The sequence below is a fragment of the Schistocerca cancellata genome, chromosome 5 (assembly GCF_023864275.1).
Source record: "Schistocerca cancellata isolate TAMUIC-IGC-003103 chromosome 5, iqSchCanc2.1, whole genome shotgun sequence".
Lineage (NCBI taxonomy): Eukaryota > Metazoa > Arthropoda > Insecta > Orthoptera > Acrididae > Schistocerca > Schistocerca cancellata.
The window spans coordinates 322,021,403-322,041,751 of record NC_064630.1 but is presented as its reverse complement, the minus strand read 5'-3'; the positions used below and the strand labels follow the sequence as shown (position 1 = coordinate 322,041,751).

Sequence of the window (20,349 nt, the reverse complement as noted above, 5' to 3'; positions counted from 1 at the left end):
TACCTCTGCAATACACTTAGAATAACTAAAACAACTAGATGAGAGTCATTTTTCTCTCTTGTGAGAGCATGTAAAGAACCCTCCTGATTAATGTACTATATCCTAAATAAGCTTACTCTTATTTGAAGTTTGTTATCTTTTTCCTATTTCTGGACTTACACCCCTAGTCCAAAGAAGAGTGAATTTTACCATGTAACTTATTATATCCCAATGAATTATTTTGGAGTAATGTGTTGATAAAAAAACTTTACCTTTAATGACTCCTCACATCTTTTCTCACTAAACCTAAAGGCAGCAAACACAGGTCCCAATGTTTAGGAAGCTTTAAACACCTCCAATGCTTATATTCGTTTTATAGTACTGTGTGTGGCACAGAGACTCAAACTCCCATACATCCGACTCTTAATCCTCAGCTAGTCGTAGGACCTTTTCCCATAACTAATCAATTTTAACATCAGCAAATGATGTGTATATAAAAAATGTGAAGTTACCCAATGATTCAAAGTCCACAAACTGTAGGTCATAAACCACCCTTCCCTAATAACTGTCTGTAAATGTCGTCAGAATGCAAAAGGTATAATGACCTCCAATATGTCCATATTTAGAAAAGCGGAGTTCTGAAACCAACATTTGGTTGAGGACAACACAAAAACACCAATCTCCAGGCAGAGATAATTCCCAATCTGGCCAGGAATCAAACCTGGGACCCTGTGATCCAGAGGCAGCAACACTAACCACCAGACCATGAACTGCGGACCTCAGATGCTATGGGGGGGGCATGTGATGAACAAATGTTCAAGTGTTGTCAGAACAATGCACGAATACTTGCTTATCAAATGTGACTGTCAAAAATGTAAAAAAATAAAACCACAAAGCTGTTGTCTGTCAAAACAATCATTTAATGAATACAATGGAAAAGAAGCTACAATATACATAATGATATCAAGAAAGACAATTATAGCATAAAAGCACTAAGTTGTGATAAGTAAGCAAGGTGACAACGCACATGAACTACCACATATGCATGGGATGACTGTTCACAAAACTAATAAACTGCAACCAATGGCTTTTATGAATAAAACAGAGAATGTAATTTATTCTCAGAATCTTGGAGGACATTCCCAAGAAAACAAGTCTGAGATTATACATCACCTGAGAATGTTGCTCAATGCGAAGAACAATCTCAGTTCATAAAACTAGACATGTTTATCTCAAGTTGAGAACATTCTCCAGTTTTTGAAGCGAGTTCTGTAGTTTACTTTGAGCTGAATAAATTATTTTGAGGCAATGTTTTATAATTTTCTTGGTAAAAAATTGAAAGACATATGTTGCTTGGAAGGCAAAAAAGATATATGTAACCCCAAAGAAACACAGAAGAGAGCAACTGAAGGCATATCTACAAGTTGAACAATAAAACATTATTTGACTGGCAAACTTACTTCATGAAGAAGAAGGGGGTGACATTTCAAACAAAATTAAAATTGAAACATTTTTGTGCTATTTAGCAGATCCAGGTTTTTCAGACTGGTGCAGAAGACTTGCATGTACACCTGACAACTCAGCCACAGACATTTTCAGATGTTGGTGGTTTCTCACAGCATAAATCATTTATTTTGTTATGTTAGAAATAAGCAGGCAGACAAGAAAAATTAAAGCTGGTTTATTACAAGCCTAGAGATCTATTTACGGTAAAGAAACCGCTTGTCATATTTAACCATTACATAATGTGTTCACCTAACTTCTTCAATAACAAAAAGTTTCCCCACATGCTGACAATTGGGTAACATAAAAAAAAGAAAAAAATTCCATTCACATGAACTATTCAAAATCATTTACGCATAAAATCTAAGCATAGTGAAACACTTCCAGAACATGTTGATGCAATTTGAGCTGTATGAAATTTCTGAGGCAAGTATCAGGAGATGGGAAACAGTGACAAATACAAATCTATGAGGTTTATTTTCACAAACTGAATGAAAACGCTGATGAAATGTGTACTTACAATTCTTGCAACAAATAGTGTCTTGAATGGATCACCTGTTGCAGTAGCAATACTGTGAGGATCCCCTGAAAAAAATTGCACAAATGAGTTATGAAAATAATTGTTTCTTAACCCCCCCCCCCCCACACACACACACACGTTTTTTGGTAACTGATCACATCTAACACTAAAAAATAACAAAATCCAGTAATTTAATCACATCAAATAAAATTTGTTGACTACACATACAATTTGCACAGTGGAGTAGTTTTAGCAAAGGTATCTGGTTTTACATATCTGATTGAACATGCATGTTTTTTACACAAACGCAGGAAGATTTACAAATTTCTAGCCCACGGATTTTAATACTTTGCAAGTAAAGGTTCCAAACAAATAGCATCAGTTTTGAACTGTATACTATATTTCTGTTTATTAGTTGACCACACTGTTGTGATCAATTTCAATTTCCACACATTTCCGACTTTCTCCATAGTGTCTAGCCATGGACCAGTTTACCACTGCACAGGATGAGCTAATATTGAGAACACTTTATTAGAATGAAGAAAGTTATTGCATAACTGTGAGAGTTTCTGTTATTCTAGAACACAATGAAGCACCGAATGAATCAACAGGCCACAGACTTATTGTGAAATTCAATGTTATGGGTCCAACAGTGAAATGTAATGGGTTCTGGGTGCCCTCATTCTCACGGATCTGTGAGAAACACTGCAGCAATTGATGACAGTGTGGTTGTCAATTCAGTGAAGTCTGCTCTTTGCTGTTCCCGAGAACTGGGCACAGAATATGCTTCAATACGGCAAATTCTCACATAGTACGATCTCCATTACCATTCGCACAGAATTCAGTTAACACAGCAGCTGAAAGAAGCTAGTTATGAGAAGAGACAACAATGTGTTGACTGGTTCCTGATAAAGAGTTCTATGAGAAGCGTTATCACCTTTAGTAACAATGTGCGTTTCCATTAGGAAAAATGAGAATAAACATGGAAGAATTGAGAATAAACAGAACTACTGATTCTGGGAGCCAAAATCCAGCGTGGTTCAAGAAAGGGAAATGAATGCAGCCACAGTAAGCGACAGTTGTGTGTGGATTTGTGTGGACAGCATCACTTGCATTTGCTTTTTAAAAGATGGCCACCTCCTGTGATTTTTCTTTAAGGTTACCTCAAATCATTGGTGTACATCAATAAATAAGAAAGCAGCCAAGAGTTAATGGGTCTTTTTGGGCAGTCATCGTGAATTTCAGAGTTCTTGCTTGACAGCACAGAAGAGGAGGTCAAATGCCAGGGATTTTCCACGTTTCAAGAGAGAATGGAGGTGAATATGCTTGGGTATTTTTTTAATGTGTTTTGAAAACAAAGTTTGTAATTTGGAATACATCAAAGCCATTATGTTTTTTGAAGGACCCTATGGGAGCCTTTTAAGAGAGGATATATCAAAATGTCACAGTGAATTTCTTTGCTGTCTTTGAAAGGCTGAGAATCAGTGAATAATTATTGCAGTAAAAGTGAAAATCTCAGTTCACTTCATGAAAATTATTTTTCCTTATAAATCTTAATGTCTAGATGGCATTTACATAAGACAATTAAAATATTATGACTGGCTAGATCTGATTGTAAGTAACAACCACCTTCAGATCATGTAAATATTAAAGGTAGTTTGAAAACAAACAAGATGTAAGAGTAATGGTATTCATGTAGTGACAGGCATTTGTGTAGAAAGCAACATGAATTAAAAAAGGCATGTCATTGCATAATCACTGGTACATTCACTTTACGTTCAAACTGCCTTTTAATTAATATGTGGACAATCTGAACATGACTGTTACTTACAACCAAAACTACCTACTAGCAGTATTTTAGTTGCCTTACGTGAATGGGACCTGGCCATTAAAAGATTCTGCTATTTTTTAGTTATTAGAGAACGCTTTCTACATTCCTGATAATGTCAGGCTTTATTAACAGCTTACCATGTGAACATTCTGTATATTTTACTTCATTTGGGTCACTTTTCATTCTAAGTGGCACTAAACATCTGTAATAAATTCTGGCAATTTTTTCTGAAATTTTAAGTAGCTTCATCTCTCCATGTATTCCATGTACTTGGCTTAGGAAGATCTAATTGAGAAATTTTAACCTAACAGCTTGTTTATAAAGCCTGTAAGTTTTGTCATTTTTGTGTTCCTATAACATCAGGAATTACCACAGAATAACTACACCAACCACAGGGAAGAACAATTTGGGCTCAAGAGCTATATAAACCCAATTTCAAAGAAGGAATGTGTTGGCAGTTGTAAATACCACTAAACCAGAAGTTTAATTATTGATTGTGAAGTACTAACAAATTCAGGGTTGCTCTAAGTTTCCCCAAGTGAAATCACTGATATTTCCGTGATTTCCAGACAAGTGTTAACGTTTTTCCCAGAAAAATTCAGTGGTCTCAAGAGTGAGTAAAGATGTAAGTTGACAAAAATGTAGTGACTTCTGTATATCAAAATCAGTGAACAAAAAGCTTAAGTACTAACATCAAAATCTTTTGTAAAGAATTTTATTTAGACGGAGAAAGCAAGCCAAATGGTATGTGTTTTTCATTAAGACAACTGATGCAATTTTATTTCAATAAAACAAAATACATTTGGTGACTAAAATACACGCTTCCTTCGAGTCGCGAGACAGATTTAAAATACTTTCACTGACTTCAAAATTAATCTCCGACAAAAGTAGGCCTCTTGAAAGAAGAGTATAAGGCGGGAAAAAGTTGCATAAACCAGCACTATAGGCAACCACAAATAAAATGTTGGTTCTACTACTTTCGTTATTGTCAGTTAATACCCATAGTGAAACGTCTTATTTTAGAGGTATTGTGTGTGCGCCTGCTTAGCTGTGTGGTAACATATTTGCCTACGATGAAGCAGGCCCAGGTTTGATTCCTGGCTGAGATAGAAATTTTCTCCACTTGTGTACTGGGTGTTGTGTTATTTCATGATCACTGACACACAAGTTGCCCAATGTGACGTCACCTAAACGAAGACTTGCAACCCAGTGGCAGAAATTCCCTCGATGGGGCCTCCTGGCCATCAGTGTCAAATGATCATTTCATTTTACAGGTATTGTGATTTTTCTTGCAAGAAAAGTGTGTACATACCATACAAAGCACCAGTGAGTGCCACAATTTTCTTCTTAACGTCCTACTTTCTAATGTATGGACTACTTTCGAAGTGCCAAAATTTACTAGAATAAATAAAATGTCTATAAAATGTTACACTCTACAGTGTACTTGGGATGAGACAGTCTTAATTCCTGAAATCCATTACCTGTGGCGTATGGCCTACTTAGGGGCAATGCAGTGCTGGGTCCTTGACGAAAATCTGCCACGTTACACCACACAGAGACAGGCTCGACCTGTGGGCAGATCGGTGACACTAGATCCAACAGGTAGGGCCTGCACATCAGTGGGAAATGATGGGCTTCAGATCAGCAGGCCCAATTCGTTAAAGATACCCACAGAAATGGCCTGTGGTTTTGACCCATCATGGATGTCCACTTGTGTGGACAGCCATTCATGTTTGACAGACACCACAATGATTAAAGAAACCACAGTGATCAATCCCATCAACAGATACCTTGCGCAATATTCTGAGAATCAATACTAATGAGGATAGGTAGCAATTCACCACGAAGATGATCACTGAGCCGCAGACAGGCACATAGAAAAGAATCACACTCACAAATTTTCAGCCATAGCATTTGTCAGAAAACGAGGGAGCACACATACTTTCACCCAATCACTCAGACAACTCGAGCTCACATGACTGCTGTCTCTGGCTGTTGTGTCAATTGTCTAAGAATCAGATTCAAACCACTCCTCTCAGCTTTCTGCCTCTCGTTGGCAGCTGCTTGGCTAGTGACAAGACAGACAACACTGACTATAAGCTGAGGGGAATGGTAGGAAGGGGAGAAGCAGTAAGAATGAGGGCATAGGGAAGCAGTGCATATACTCAGATGTGCCCAGCCAGCAACAATGTGTGACATCTCAGTAAACAAACCATTTCCTCTACTGAGAGACGAGATTTTTTCAAATTTCCCTGATATTCCCTGATTTCCAGAACTTGTGGCAACACTGAAATTATTAATAGAAGAAATGACATAACGCAGAAGCAGACCTCTAAGGAGGTGAGATAGGGTTCTGCAGAAATATAGGAACATGCAAGGTAGTACTGAGCCCTTATAAGCATTTGCAGATTTAGAAAAATACTTTTCTAAATACAGACACATACACTCTCTGAAATAATCAGTGTTGAAATCACAAAGTACAGGTGGCAAGTGATTATCTACTAATAGAACAGAAGTCAAATTGCAGTTCTAAACATATTTCACACGAGGAAAAAATTACAATACACAAAACATTGCATAACAAGTAGCACCAAGCAAGGGCATGTTAAGTACATAGATATGACAGAAGATATGTGATAATTAAAATAAACAGTTATATAGAATGCACTCAAGACAATTAAACTGTACATATCTGGGTATGAAATATACCTAACCCGAACACATGCACAAAGAAAAAACTCAGTAAAGCACTCGTGGCTGCAGCATTGCGGTCGCGAAGTGGGGCTGAAGCAGTTTCAGGTAAGTTTTTACAGCCGGATGATAATTTATGGATTTATAGTTTTAGCTTGACGATGTCCACTATGGACAAATGGAAGGTCGTTTGGTTACCCCGATTGAAACCTATGGAAACACCAAGCTACATTCTTCTCGGCTACTTCCTTCAGGGTGGCTAAAATGTGTTTCCTACAGTAGAAGGAACATTTTGAATGTTCAATTTGACCTCTTTACAGAAGATGTCCCAATCTATTTTTCTAAAATTCCATCATTTTAGTTTGGTCATTTTAAGGACTGGCACTTTAAGGCCTATTGTGAGGCAGACATGCTTCTGCTGACGCTTAGGGAAACTGTTTAACACTTTACAGCAAAAGGGTATTGTGCTGTCAAACTGGTCTCTAATGATGAAACAAGAGGTCCAAGTAGAAAGTTTTGCTGCCTTTGGCATCATATAGTAGGTACAGGCTGTTAGCTTCCACCCATTCCACCACTGTCTCACCATCACTGTTCGATGCCTATCCCCAGGCAGTATGATGGCTGTTGAAGTCATCTATGTTTACGGCAGAGTGAGGCACAGAGGTGGTGATGTTATCAGGCCATATTGTGTAACTACATGATGTTTATATTTTGGAGTTGAGAGTTAAGACTTCCAGGACATCTTCAGTGCAAACCACATGCTCTGCACGACATTCAGTTAGATAACCTTTTACGTAGCTTGCCGAACCATGTGCGCTAAGAAGGCATAGTTCGCTATCTTGCAAATTGCAATACTTGCCCTGTTATTCAGCTCTTTGGCATTTTTTATATGGAGCTCCTGAAGGCAGATGATGCCAGTGCACTCCTCCTCGGCAATTTATGCAATGCACTCACCCCTTGATATAAGACATGCCTTCACAATTCAATTTTAACAACTGGACTGAGGGTCTATTTTAGTTGAGTGGCTACATGGGTGACAACTTTTCCTGCAGTTCATTTAGGATGTAAAATGGTCTGATTGTTGTTCTCTTCCTTACACTCAGCAGGCAATGAAGGAAACTGACAAGAAATGTTGAAAGGAAATTAAAGTTCAAGGAGAAGAAACAACTTTGCAGTTTGCCAATGATATTCTAATCTGTCAGATGCCAAAGAACCTGGAGGGTCAATTGCGCTGAATTGAAATGTTCTACAAAGATGTTTTTGGTGAACATAAATAAAAGTAAAATAAAGGTAACAGTGTACTTTACTTTAGTCGGGTGATTCTGAGGCAATCAGAATGGGAAATGAAATAAGAAGAGTCTTGCTAATGGACCAGCAAATAAATGATGGTAAGAATAAACAAGAACGGAAACAGAAGACTAGCATCAGCAAGAAAAGCTTGCCTGGAAGAGAAATTTGTTACAATGGAATATAAATGTGTAATGAAGTCTCTTCTATAAGTACTTATCCAAAATTTAGCCATGTATGAAAGCAATTTGTGGATGGTAAGTTATACAGACAACATGAGGACACAGGTTACGGTGAGAGCAATTGCCTGTGTGCACTTTTGGTAACTTAGATATGCTTCAAGTTGTCATTTGCAGAGATGTAATTTCAGCAAATGGTTGCAAAATGTCTGACTTTCTCTGGAGAAAATTGGCAAATCAGCTGAAAAAGCTCAACAAGCATGATTCAGTTGGACAAAAGTTGTGTTAATAGTTACGTAGAACACGAAAACAAATGGTTCTATTGCAGTTACAGAAACAACGGACTGGACAATGTGAGGATGTGAGCAAGTCATAACACTAACAGCAGCTCTCTTGAAGCCGCCCCTCTTAAAATTCTGAGGATCAGCTAACACAATTTATGTTAAACAGCAAGTCAAACATCTGAAGCTTAATGAATAGTCAAGTGGTGTCTGCTAGTGGCCAGTGGCTTTGAGCCTTACCAGCTACAACAGCCAACTGGTTTGGGTAGAGAGTTTTTACTGCTCTGGTAATATTGTCATCAGACTGAAAGAAGAATTGCACACTTCTACTCATGAAAAGATTCTCACTTCAGCAGAATGCAGCTGGTCTATTAGAAAATCTCATCAGAATTTTAAGATTGAGACAACGATTTTAACATTTGAAAATTTAAAAAGGCACAATAGCGGCATGTTGGCTTTTCCTTCGCTAGCTCAACAGCTACTATCAACATCACAAAACCAACAACTGAAACAGGAAAAACTGGAATCTGACACTTCCGTTGACCCATACAGGTCAACCATAGTTGATGATAAAAAAAACTGCTATAAATAAAATCAAACCCCACCACCCCCCCCCCCCCGAAACACCACAACTCGCGTAGAATAGATGGAAAAAAAAGACTACTTACCACAAACAAATTCCGGCACTACACACTAGGATGCCCCCCCCCCTCTCTCTCTCACACACGCACACATGCGCGGAAAAATCTAAACCACCCACAACCTACCAACCCTAACCCGCCCCCCCCCCAAAAAACAAAAATCTGTCAACAAATAGAAACCACAAAATAAATGGAACTCAATCACACATTACAACTAAAAACAACTGCAATAAAAAAGATCGTCTCCAACATTAATCATTAAATGACCCCCCAACCCACCCACCTAAATCCACAACCATTACCCACAGCCCCCCCCCCCCCCCCCCAATAACAACCCCCTCAACTAACCACCCTTGGCCTGTACATCTTACTCACTGCCCTCCAATAAACACTAAATTAATACAATAATGCCCAGGGACGCTCTTCCGCCAGCAATATTCATCTTAAGGAGATCACAGGTTAGAAGAGTGCCTCTTCCCCCTCCCTACGAGTGATTTAACCACCCCTCCCCCCCCCAAAAAAACCCTCTATTGTATTAGTATAGACCTCAGCTTGGTAATGTTTAAACTAACTATGGTTTACTACTGAATGATCATAACCTCCCTTCCCCAAAACCCTGTTTGACAAAAAAGCATCTAACACCATGAAACACCCCTGTACATACTCTGCAATTAACCCGACCAATTCCTCCTAGTACACCCCTCCTAAACCCTGAAAACACAATCAGCATACCCACCCCCAAAAATAACAGCCCCCCCCTCCACAGCCATAAATCAACTGGAGACTTACCCCTCCCATACTTCCACTTCCCAAACTGCTTCGTCTATCTCAAACACTACCCCCTGCCCACGCAACTTACCCCTATACTTCACATACTCAGAACATTCTTCCCTACAAAAAGAAAATCAATCTAACACCACCCTCTCTCCCACTCCATTCTCAAGCACACAAAGTAATAGAGGACCTATAACAAGAGTAGCATGTCACCAAAACAATCTCTCATGGCCTACCTAGATTTCTCGAACCAGGTATTGTATGTTGCGCCAAAGGTTGTCCTTTGGACACTGCCACATGTACCCGTCCCTGGTACGAGACGTCGGAACTCTCGTCAATCTCATTTTCCCCGCACTTCAGAGTCTCTTCTATCATCCAAACATCTGCAGAAACTTAGTCAACGACATGATGTCCTCCCCATCTGCGTCCACAACATCGCACTATTTAACTTTGTTGTCATATCCATATCTAACAAAGGAAGCCACACAATAAATTAAATGCCTTACCACACCACAAACAGCAAACCAGTAAAACCTATCGAAAATGCAAACACAAATGAAAAAATTTAACTGATAACTCGCTGAAACCAGTTTCAGTCCTTCAGTCACTGACACTGCCAACAACTCCACTCTGCCACCACCAAAGCTAAAATAAACCCAACACACACACACACACACACACACACACACACACACACACACACACACAAACTAAACTCCACACTGTAATACGACAAGACAACATCTACAAACACAACCAACTCAACCAAAACTCCGCGCCGTAATGACATCACATACTGCAACACCATTACATAATCGGTCAAAGCAGACGGGTGGAATCATACACCTCCGTTGATCCACGTTATGCAGAGGACACACCTTCCATTTGTTTGTAATTTATGTTCAATGTATGTAAACTAAACACATCAAAATACTTGGCTTTGTCTAATGTTTTCTAGTTTTAGGTTTTACAACATGGTGTTTCAATGTGACACCAATATAAAGATTAGGCTATGCTACAGGTTGACAATGTTTATTTAGCAATCACATTCATTGGCTCTGCTTACTCACAACTGAATTTTGTTTTCTCAACATAACCTACCTCGAACAACACTACAAATCAGTGTCACCAGAATGAACATTTCAGGTGGATACAATACCACACTAGTCGTAAAGAACCAACAAAAACTGCTGGCCAATCTGGACACCAAATTACTGAAAATTTTTCTTTGGCACCATTTGGTAGAACTCCAAAAAGTTTTCAATACAGGCCCAAAACATGACTTGTCACCTATGGTATAGGATCACAATATAAAGTTAAGAACACTAAATGCAATTTACCGTTTCACTATAAATTCTGTCATAATATTTAAGTTCTTGTGTTGTGTTATATGACAATTTATGAACACAACAGTTTTAAAACACTGGGTTTATGTCTCAATGTAAGCCTTACTCGAAAGAGACTGTCTAATTTATTAGCTAAGTCTGTTGGGCATAGGCAAAAGCAGTGGGACATGTCTGTATGAACTAGACAATACGAAATGGACAAGCTTAATAATGCAAACATATATGTGAGCATAGTGACCTCACAAAGGAGTCAGGTATAGAATTGCTACTGCTTCACAATAAAAATTGTTGTGTGCTGAAACTTCAAATTTGTTCATTAATCTCCGGAAGACACTTTAACAACAAGGAGAAACAAACACTGTGGGCAGGAAAGCTAGTGACTTTCTGAAATGCACGCAGCAGGGCAGGATAATCATACACCAAATATTAACTTTAAAATTCTAAAACATATTCCTTGGAACCAAGAATAATCAGTATGCTGATGTGATGTAAAAATAAAACAACTTCTAAAAATCAAGAAGACTACTAATGAGTAAATAGTGTAAGTAGGCCTACATATTTAAATGATACTAACACCATACTGATACTACTATACTGATATATTCTACACTGATACTTTTATAGTTTAAAAATTTAGTAGTTCCGGATCTTGATGAAGTCTCCGTAAATTATATTTTATCATTTCCTTACCAAGAACAAAATGGGAGTCAGAAAAACTAGTAACTCAATGACTTTGTTAAAAGCAGTTTTAAATTTAAGAATACTGATATTAATAAATTTTGCTTAGAGCAGCACTTAGAAGAATGTGGGACAGAGACTTTGATAATAGGTCCTTTATAATAATAGCCATATACAGAGCACCTTCATGAAATTTCAACCTGTTTATAAGCAGTCTTAAAGACTTATCATCTCACCCAAAATTAAAAAAAAAAAAAAACAAAGAACTAATGGTTGCTGGTGATTTTAATATAGATGCCCTGAAAAACACTGTCAGTGAATAATTATGAAATCAGTTTCATTGTCATTCAATTTAATTTCTACTGTAAATTTCCCAACTAAGGTATACAAGTGTTCTAAGACTGCCATTGATAATATCTTTATAGACAATTCTAGGCAACTAAGCCACATTACAAACCAGTAGTAAATGGGCTATCTGACCATGACATGCAACACCTAACATTAAATTTGAAAACTGTCGGGGTAAAACATCTATCAGAACTGAGTACAGAATGCCAATAAAACAGTCAAAAACCGAGAAATTTAGGAGATGGCTCAAAGAAATTAATTGGATGGATGTTTACATTCATTAATAAAGTTAGCACCTTATTTTAAAATTGTTTTCCCCTGACAGTAACCCAAATTAAGCAGATAACACAAGGGATAAAGATATCATGTGAGACAAAAAGGAAACAATCTTATATGTAGGGACACCTTCGATGCTAGCATTATAGCTCATTGCAAAAGTTACTGCAAAATATTGAAAATTCTCCCGAAATCTAAACACCTCCATTATGGGAAGAAGATAAATACATCCAGCAATAAAATAAAAACAATATGGGATATAGTTAAGTCACAGACAGGTAGGATCATAAATTAGGAGGAACAAATAGCTCTAAAAATAAATGAAACCATGGTAACAAACACACGTGTTGCAAACCATTTAAACAAGTATTTTGTCACTGTTACCGATAGCATGGGGTTGTCAGGTTCAGTAAATTATGCAATGGAATATCCGAGACCAGTGCACACAAGCAATCTCAGTAAAATGGAATCGACACTTACTTCATACAAAGAAATAGAATCCACCATAAAGTCCTTGAAATCAAAGCATTCCTAGCGGTTATGATAACATATCAACAAAGTTAATGAAAGAGTGTTCATGTTAGTTTAGTCATATCTTAAGTTATTTGTGTAATCAATCACTTATCACAGGAACATCCCGGACTGGCTTAAATATGCTGAAGTTATACCTCTCCACAAGAAAGGGGACAAACAAATGCAGTCAAATTACCAACCAATCTCACTTTTGCCAACTTTTTCAAAAATCTTTGCAAAGGTTATCTTCTAATGTCTACTTAAGCACCTTAGTGAAAATAACATACTGTCAAAGTCACAGTTTGGGTTTCTTAAGGGTTCTGATATTGAGAGGGCCATTTACACTTACAGCGAAAATGCCCTTCATTCATTAGACAACAAATTAGAGGCAACTGGCATAGTCTGTGACCCATCAAAGGCTTTTGACTGTGAATCATGGCATTCTTTTAAGTGAATTAAAATAATATGGCATCTCTGGTAGTGCTGCAAAGTGATTTCAGTCGTATCTTACTAATAGAAAACAAAGGGTGTCATTACATATCACTTCAGCAGTAGGCAATCAGACAACATCTGGCTGGGAAGAAATTACATGTGGTGTTACCAAGATTCCATACTAGGTCCACTAGTTTTTCTTGTGTATATTAATTACCTGTCATCTGTTACATTACCAGATGCCAAGTTTGTCTTATTTGAAGATGATACAAACACTGCAATAAACAATAAATCAAATATAAATTCAGAAAGGGCAGCTATCAAGTGGTTCATAGCCAATTCACTGTCATTAAACTTTGAAAAGAACCACTGTATGCAGTTCAGAACTTCCAAGAGATTTCCTTCTAGTGTGAGTATAAAATATGAGGACATGGAAATGGGAGAAGTTGAGAGTGTAAAATTCTTGGGATTACAACTTGATAAATTTAGTTGGGAGCGACATACTAACGAACTTCAAAAGCGCCTAAACAAGTCTGTGTATGCAATGCAAATGATGTCAGACATAGAAGATATAAATATAAAAAAATGGCAATATTTTGCCTATTTTTCCTCCATTATGTCAGATGGTATATTCTGGGGTAACTCGAGAAACAATTCTGAGAGTACAGAAGTGTACAATAAGAGTAATGGGTAGTGTAAATCCAAGAACATCATGTCCAAACCAATTCAAAGAATTGGGCATACTAACCACAGCTTCTCAGTATATTTACTCCTTCCTTAAGTTTGTTGTAAATAATACATCTCTTTTTTCCAACTGTTGAGGGTACAGTATAAATGCTAGGAATAAAAACAATATACATAGACTTAAAATCACTTACTCTTGCCCGAAAATAAGTCCAGTATTCAGCAACACACATTACCAGTAACCATTAATAGGTTAGTTTCAGACAAGACACAATTTAAACATAATTTAAAAGAATTATCGGTGGCCAACTCCTATTCCATCCAAGAATTTCTCAACAAGTGCAGTAGACCATCATAATGAAAATTTATTATACTTCAATTTTTGGCAATACTTGGTTGTAACAGCCAAGTAAAGTAACTACCTACCGTGTGAATGATGGCTGTATGGAAAACAGATCTAAGTCTGTAAATAATGGAAGTTTAATTTTAATTCATGCACATAATTTTACTGGTTATTGACGGAGGATCATTAAAATTAATGAAACTCAAGTTCTTCTAATCACATTTTTGGAATGTGTTTATCTGACATGTTCCACTCCCAGCAGGATCCCGTTTGTGGGGCTATGGAATGAATAATCTAATCAAAACCAGGGGGTAGGCCTATGGAAAACATGTGAATGAAGTGAATAAAGAAATCTGTTACTGGCTAAGTTCACATATAAACAAAAACTGAGTAGACACTCTCCTAAATTCCACAATGAAATTTACAAATTTAAATATTCACTTACAAACAGCTATCTCTTGCTCTAATTTGTAGGCAACTTGTTCAGCACGTTCTCTTCTCCGGCGCTCCAAACGCTCTTCTCTGGTTTCCACTCTAGTAGGGGGTGGGGTGTCTTTGGGATCCTGAGGAAAGTTTTTCAAAACACCAAATATGAGATATAGAACACCCAAGTGCTTGCAGGACTGTCTACATACATGAGCGCATAACTGCCTTACCTCAAAAAACTGCAAAAAATTTCCAACACCAATGTATCCCCTGTTTTTCTTCTCATGTGGCAATTTATCAACGGGTGGTAGATATGGGACGGGATCACGAGGAGCAAAGAGTGCTAACAAATTTGGTGGCAAATACTGCGTCATTGCTGTGTAGGTGACGAACTCAACAATACCACAAATTAATATGAACACGGGTTCTTCACCGACAGAGGTAAAATTGTCAAATTAACATCACATTCGCAAACACGACTTCTCAACTACCACCAACATGAAAATGGCCGCCTATCCATGAATACCAACACTTAAGTGATCTCTGAAGGACGCCGAAATCGATCATTGCAAAGATAACTTCCACAGATATAAAGAATTTCTTTAAATGTACTTAATTGATCTCATTCATATGCCATTTACTCGTTTCAGTGTAATAGGCGATACTTTACAAACATATTTCAGCATTTTTGTTATAAATAGTCATTAATGTCCGTTGCAAAGTGCACGTACCTCTCACCTAGTAGCTCAATTAACGAAGACCAAAACAGGTGGATAAGGGGGAAAAAATAGCCTAGTTGCATATTCTTGTACAGTGCCAGGATGATATGATCTGAACGACATACTAAAAATCCTGACCGGAGCGGTGTGAGCGTTTGGGTGGGTGTGGGTATAAATGTAACTTTTTAAGGTTTTTCTCGAATTACTCGAGGACCGCGGCCTCTAGGGAAAATGTTTCTCAGTGTAAAATTAAACTGGATTAAAATTCCTACAAAAAAGCTCCTATTCATTTTTTCTCTACGACTAATAGTTTCGCAGATTAAAAATGTTAATCTAACCGTATAAAATTAATGTTTATCTTTAAATAGAGTGAGTTAAAACAAATATTAAATTTATGTACCTCATCTAAACGCAGTAGGGCTGTACAAAAGGATAAATTGTGTTCCAGTGGTGTATCAAAGTGGAGGAGGGAGATGTGTGTGGTAGAAGCATGAAGGAAGGTACGTCATAGGTCAGCAAACTGAAGATCGAGCAGGAGATTCCCCACTCTATCTACTACACTAAGTCAGAGTAAGCAACTGCAGGGTGTTTCAGGAGGTTATATGAGCCCTCGCAGTATGGTTTTCTTTTTGGGGATTGATGGCACAAAATATGGACACAGTTCTTAGACTACAGGAGAGAACTGTAAAAACAATAACTAGAAACAGTCATTGGACACATTGTAAAGAACTGTTTAAAAACTGAGTATCCTTATGGCACTATTACACCAAGTGAGACATCAACTGCCATATTTCACTAACATTTCTCTATATAATCATGGAAGAAGAGGTAATTTGCATTTTCTTTTACCAAGGAAAGAAAAACCATTGTCACAAGAAATTACTAAATAACATCTGTTTAAGAAAGTTGCTGAAACATTCTTCATAAATGATGCATAATACACAATTAAAATTTACTTAGAGGATTCAGAGTAATGGTCAATGATGAAAGGAGATAACAACACATCCAGTCACAATAAGGTAATATGTGTACAAGCAAACCATGTGTCTATATCTCTAATACATGATAGTAGTGTCTTGTTATTCTTCTGAGTTCAAAATCTCGCTCGTCATGACGCGGGGCTGACTCAGTTTGTCAGGTAGATTGAGGGGAAGACAAGAAGGTGTGTATTAAGCACAGTTGCAGGCCTAGAGCCTGTTTTCTGCATGTATTACATTTGGTCCAAGGGGTATAGCGGTATGTTCTTTGTCCAGGAGTCATCAGAAGGTGCTCTTAATATGTGCAGTGATGAAGAGCAAAACTATGAATTACAACATAAGTTATCTGAAGCAAATGGTGCGTACATTGTAAGAGATATAGAATCGCTGACCAGAGAGCAGTGTTGACTGCAGTACGAGCTGTGTAACTGTAGCAGTTAGTTGTTGCTAGTCGCTAGTCTGAGGTGGTCTGCACTTGTCTGCAGTCTGCTCTGGTTGGGAATCTGGAGATGGAGTATTGTTGTATAAGGTAAAGAAGCAGCATCTCGCATATCTAGTAATGTATCTGAACTGTCATCCAAATGTTTTAAAAATGTCGTAATAATAATTTTGGTAATATAAAGTAATTTTTTTTTTAAAAAACATTCATTTCAAAAAATCAGTTGCTTCCTTTCACAAATCACAAATATATAAGCCAGCATTGCACGGAGCTGTGCCGGAAAAATGTTAAGTAAGAGCAGATATATTCGCCGTTTTTATTGAGGTAAGAATTTTTGCTTTTTATTCAGAATGATCTTACAAGGCCACGATGCAGCACTGCTGTCGTCGAAATTTTACCAGGTTACTGAATTTATTTTTTTATTATGAGGCTTAGGAATTTTTCTGTTTTGTGCTTACATTAAATGAGAAAAGAATTTTGTGGGTACATTAAATGGGAACCAGTTTTGTTCTGAGGTCACACAAAAATAAGAGAATCGCTATCCATATTAATTATTATTAATTTCAATTTAATTTTGTGGGGAAGTTATGCTATTATTATAATTACAATTTTTAAATTTTTGTGTGGAGGTTACACTTGGCGTGAATATTATTTATGTTCACATTTTCTGTTGAGACGTTGTGGTGAATAATTTTATGTGTGGGGAGGTTACACTTGGCGACATCCGGCCAGGATCGTATTTCTTTGTGAATCTCTGAGAAGTAATCAAATATCTGCTCTTATTTACTTAAATGTAGTTTGCATCTCGCGCAATGCATTTACTAATTTGTCACTTTTCCTTTCACAGATCATCGGCAATTTATTGCTCTTTGTTGTAATTGTGTTTGTTCCATTTTTGCTTTGTCTTGGTTTCATTTTTGTGCTTATTTTTTTTGATTTGTGAAAAATGCCACGAAAAACTGTTAACAGTACATTGCGATGTGCAATGAGTGAAATAGCCGACTCAAATAATTTGACCGATAATAATTGCGACACTCAGTGTAATAATGATAATCGTCCACTTACAGACAATCAGTGCGTACCAATCACTAACATTGATTTTGATCATAATGATGAGCAAACAAATGCAATTATGTCCAGAGTAAATGTAACAATTGATGACACGGCGCATTCCGATTCAATGAACGGTGCCATATGACACACCTGGTTTGCAAAATTTGAATTGTGAACAGATAAATTTTTCTCACGAAGATGAACAATGTAGTTAAAATACGTCAGATTTATTTGATTCCAAGGTAGTGACCCACAATGCACATCCGATTGGCAAACCTTTTCAAGAATTGCAGAATGACCAAATGGTAACAGAAAACGTGACAAATGCACATACACCAACACACAGCATAGAAAATAGAGTCGCTAATTTTGGCTTGGATCAAATTATGGCAGTATTGCTACAGTCGATTGAAAAACAAGACAACAATCACAAACAACTTAGTGAAAATCTCAAACAACAAATTAATGAAATTAATGAAAAACTAGACAACAATTCCAAACAGTTGAATGAAAAACACGACCACCTACATGAACAGAACAAACAACTTAGTGAACAGATTACAGCCATTGCCGCGCAATGTCATGATACTAAAGAAGAATTACGTGAAGAAATTAAGGCTTGTGCTAGTAACAGTAGTGACGAAATTAGATCTGTTGCACAAGAATTAAGTAATACACAAGCAGACACAACAGAATTACTTAGTCACGAAATTAGTGCTGTCGCTAAACAATGCTCTGAAAACACAACACAGTTACGCGAGGAGTTTAAATTAATGTCAGCAGAACTTTCACGCACACTGGATGCAAAAGTAGACTCGAAATTTGAGCAACAGAACAGCCAAATTGACGAACGTTTTAATCACCACCTACAAAACAGTGAAACGGGTTACCGTAAATTTATACAGGAACAGAATAAAGTAAAGCGACAAGTCATGGAAACAATTACTGCACAGAGACAGGAAGATAAGCGTAAATTGTTTACGAAAGCAAAAACATACGTAGACAACAATATTGCTACAGTATCAGACGAAATTAATACTATCAAACGGTTGAACACCGAATTACATGATGAAATCTCTGATCTTGAAACACAAACAGACACACACACAGTAGACTTTCAGACAGTGACCGACAGACTTGAACAATTAGAACTGATACAGGATCCCGATGCCATCAAAGCAGACGTTAAAAAATTGAATGAAACCACACGTAAAATACAAGAACAAATTAATGCTTGTGAGACTAAAAACGACGATCAGGTAAAAATACTGACTGAAAAATATGATGAATTGGCCAGTCGTGTTGATGTTATCGAAAGTAATAATGACACCATATCAGACGATGCGTCACCTGTTTTGTTTAATCAAACACCCGAATTCCAAAATTTACAGCAGACAATCAGTGAGATAGGTTCGTCCAATAATAAATTACGTAGAAAATTGTCATCTTTACAGCACGAAGTGACGGAAATGAAAAATATTTCAGCCTTTAACACATCACAGCAGACGCCACTTTGCGAACATTTATCAGACTCACACAGCCAGTATAATTTAAGTAATTTACAGAGAGTACGTGACTTACATTCCTAACAGTCACAGACAAATAGATTTTCATACAATCCTGAACCTGTTCAGACATACAGAGACGATAATTTTGATTACAAACATTTTCTATCTGTGAGAAAATTTAAAATATTTAAAAATGACAGAGCACAGGTACACGCTTTGGACTGGATACGATAATTTGCTTTTCTATTTTCATCAGCATTGCCTGTAATGCAGAAACTAGCATTGGCTTGGATACAACAATTTGTTTTTGAATTTTCACTGGCTTTTCCTGTAACGCAAAAACTAAAATTTATTTGCAGCGCGTAATAGACCTCAGGGGATTCATTACGCTTTAATGAATATGTGCCATAGCGTGCACAGGGCCCCGAGCCGTAGTAGTGCTGTTTTATCTTTAGTTTTCTGCACTGCTGCCTTCTCTTCGACTATCCTTTTTATCTATCAAAACAGCACTTCAACTATCGGTCTATCTAGGATTAAAAATGAGTAAAGAAAACCCGATATGACAAATTTTACCGAAAGTGACAATTTTCATTAGACATTCGCGAAATGACAAGAAATACCAGTATAATTTTAATAAGTGACAGAATTTAATCATCAGTATGTGTAAAATTATCAGCAACAGCAAACGCATTTTGGTAACAATACAGGTTTTTCACCGCAACAGCATCAAAGCCAGCCGGTTAGCATACCTAACCAACAATGTAATGTACAAGGTCAACCAAGGTTTAATGTTTCGCCGCCTACGCATATAGCGTCAGCTCCAACAAATAGTAACACACAGCAACAAGGAAATCTGTACGTACAGAAAACACACTATTTCAATTCCTATCGCAATGCACCACATAGAAATGACTATCATGA

General features: G+C 37.2%; 1 protein-coding gene across 1 annotated transcript in view; it reads right to left on the bottom strand.

The window, feature by feature from the left end:
• The window catches only part of LOC126189033 (U1 small nuclear ribonucleoprotein 70 kDa), a 46,230-nt gene extending 30,967 nt beyond the window's left edge, over positions 1-15,263 (bottom strand). Inside the window, exons 1-3 of the mRNA XM_049930863.1 lie at positions 14,963-15,263; positions 14,752-14,869; positions 2,003-2,067 (exon numbers count right to left, since the gene is read on the bottom strand). Coding sequence (XP_049786820.1) covers positions 2,003-2,067; positions 14,752-14,869; positions 14,963-15,106 — 327 coding nt within the window. The 5' untranslated portion in view covers positions 15,107-15,263. The remainder of the gene's footprint in view (positions 1-2,002; positions 2,068-14,751; positions 14,870-14,962) is intronic.
• Positions 15,264-20,349: the final 5,086 nt, after the last annotated feature.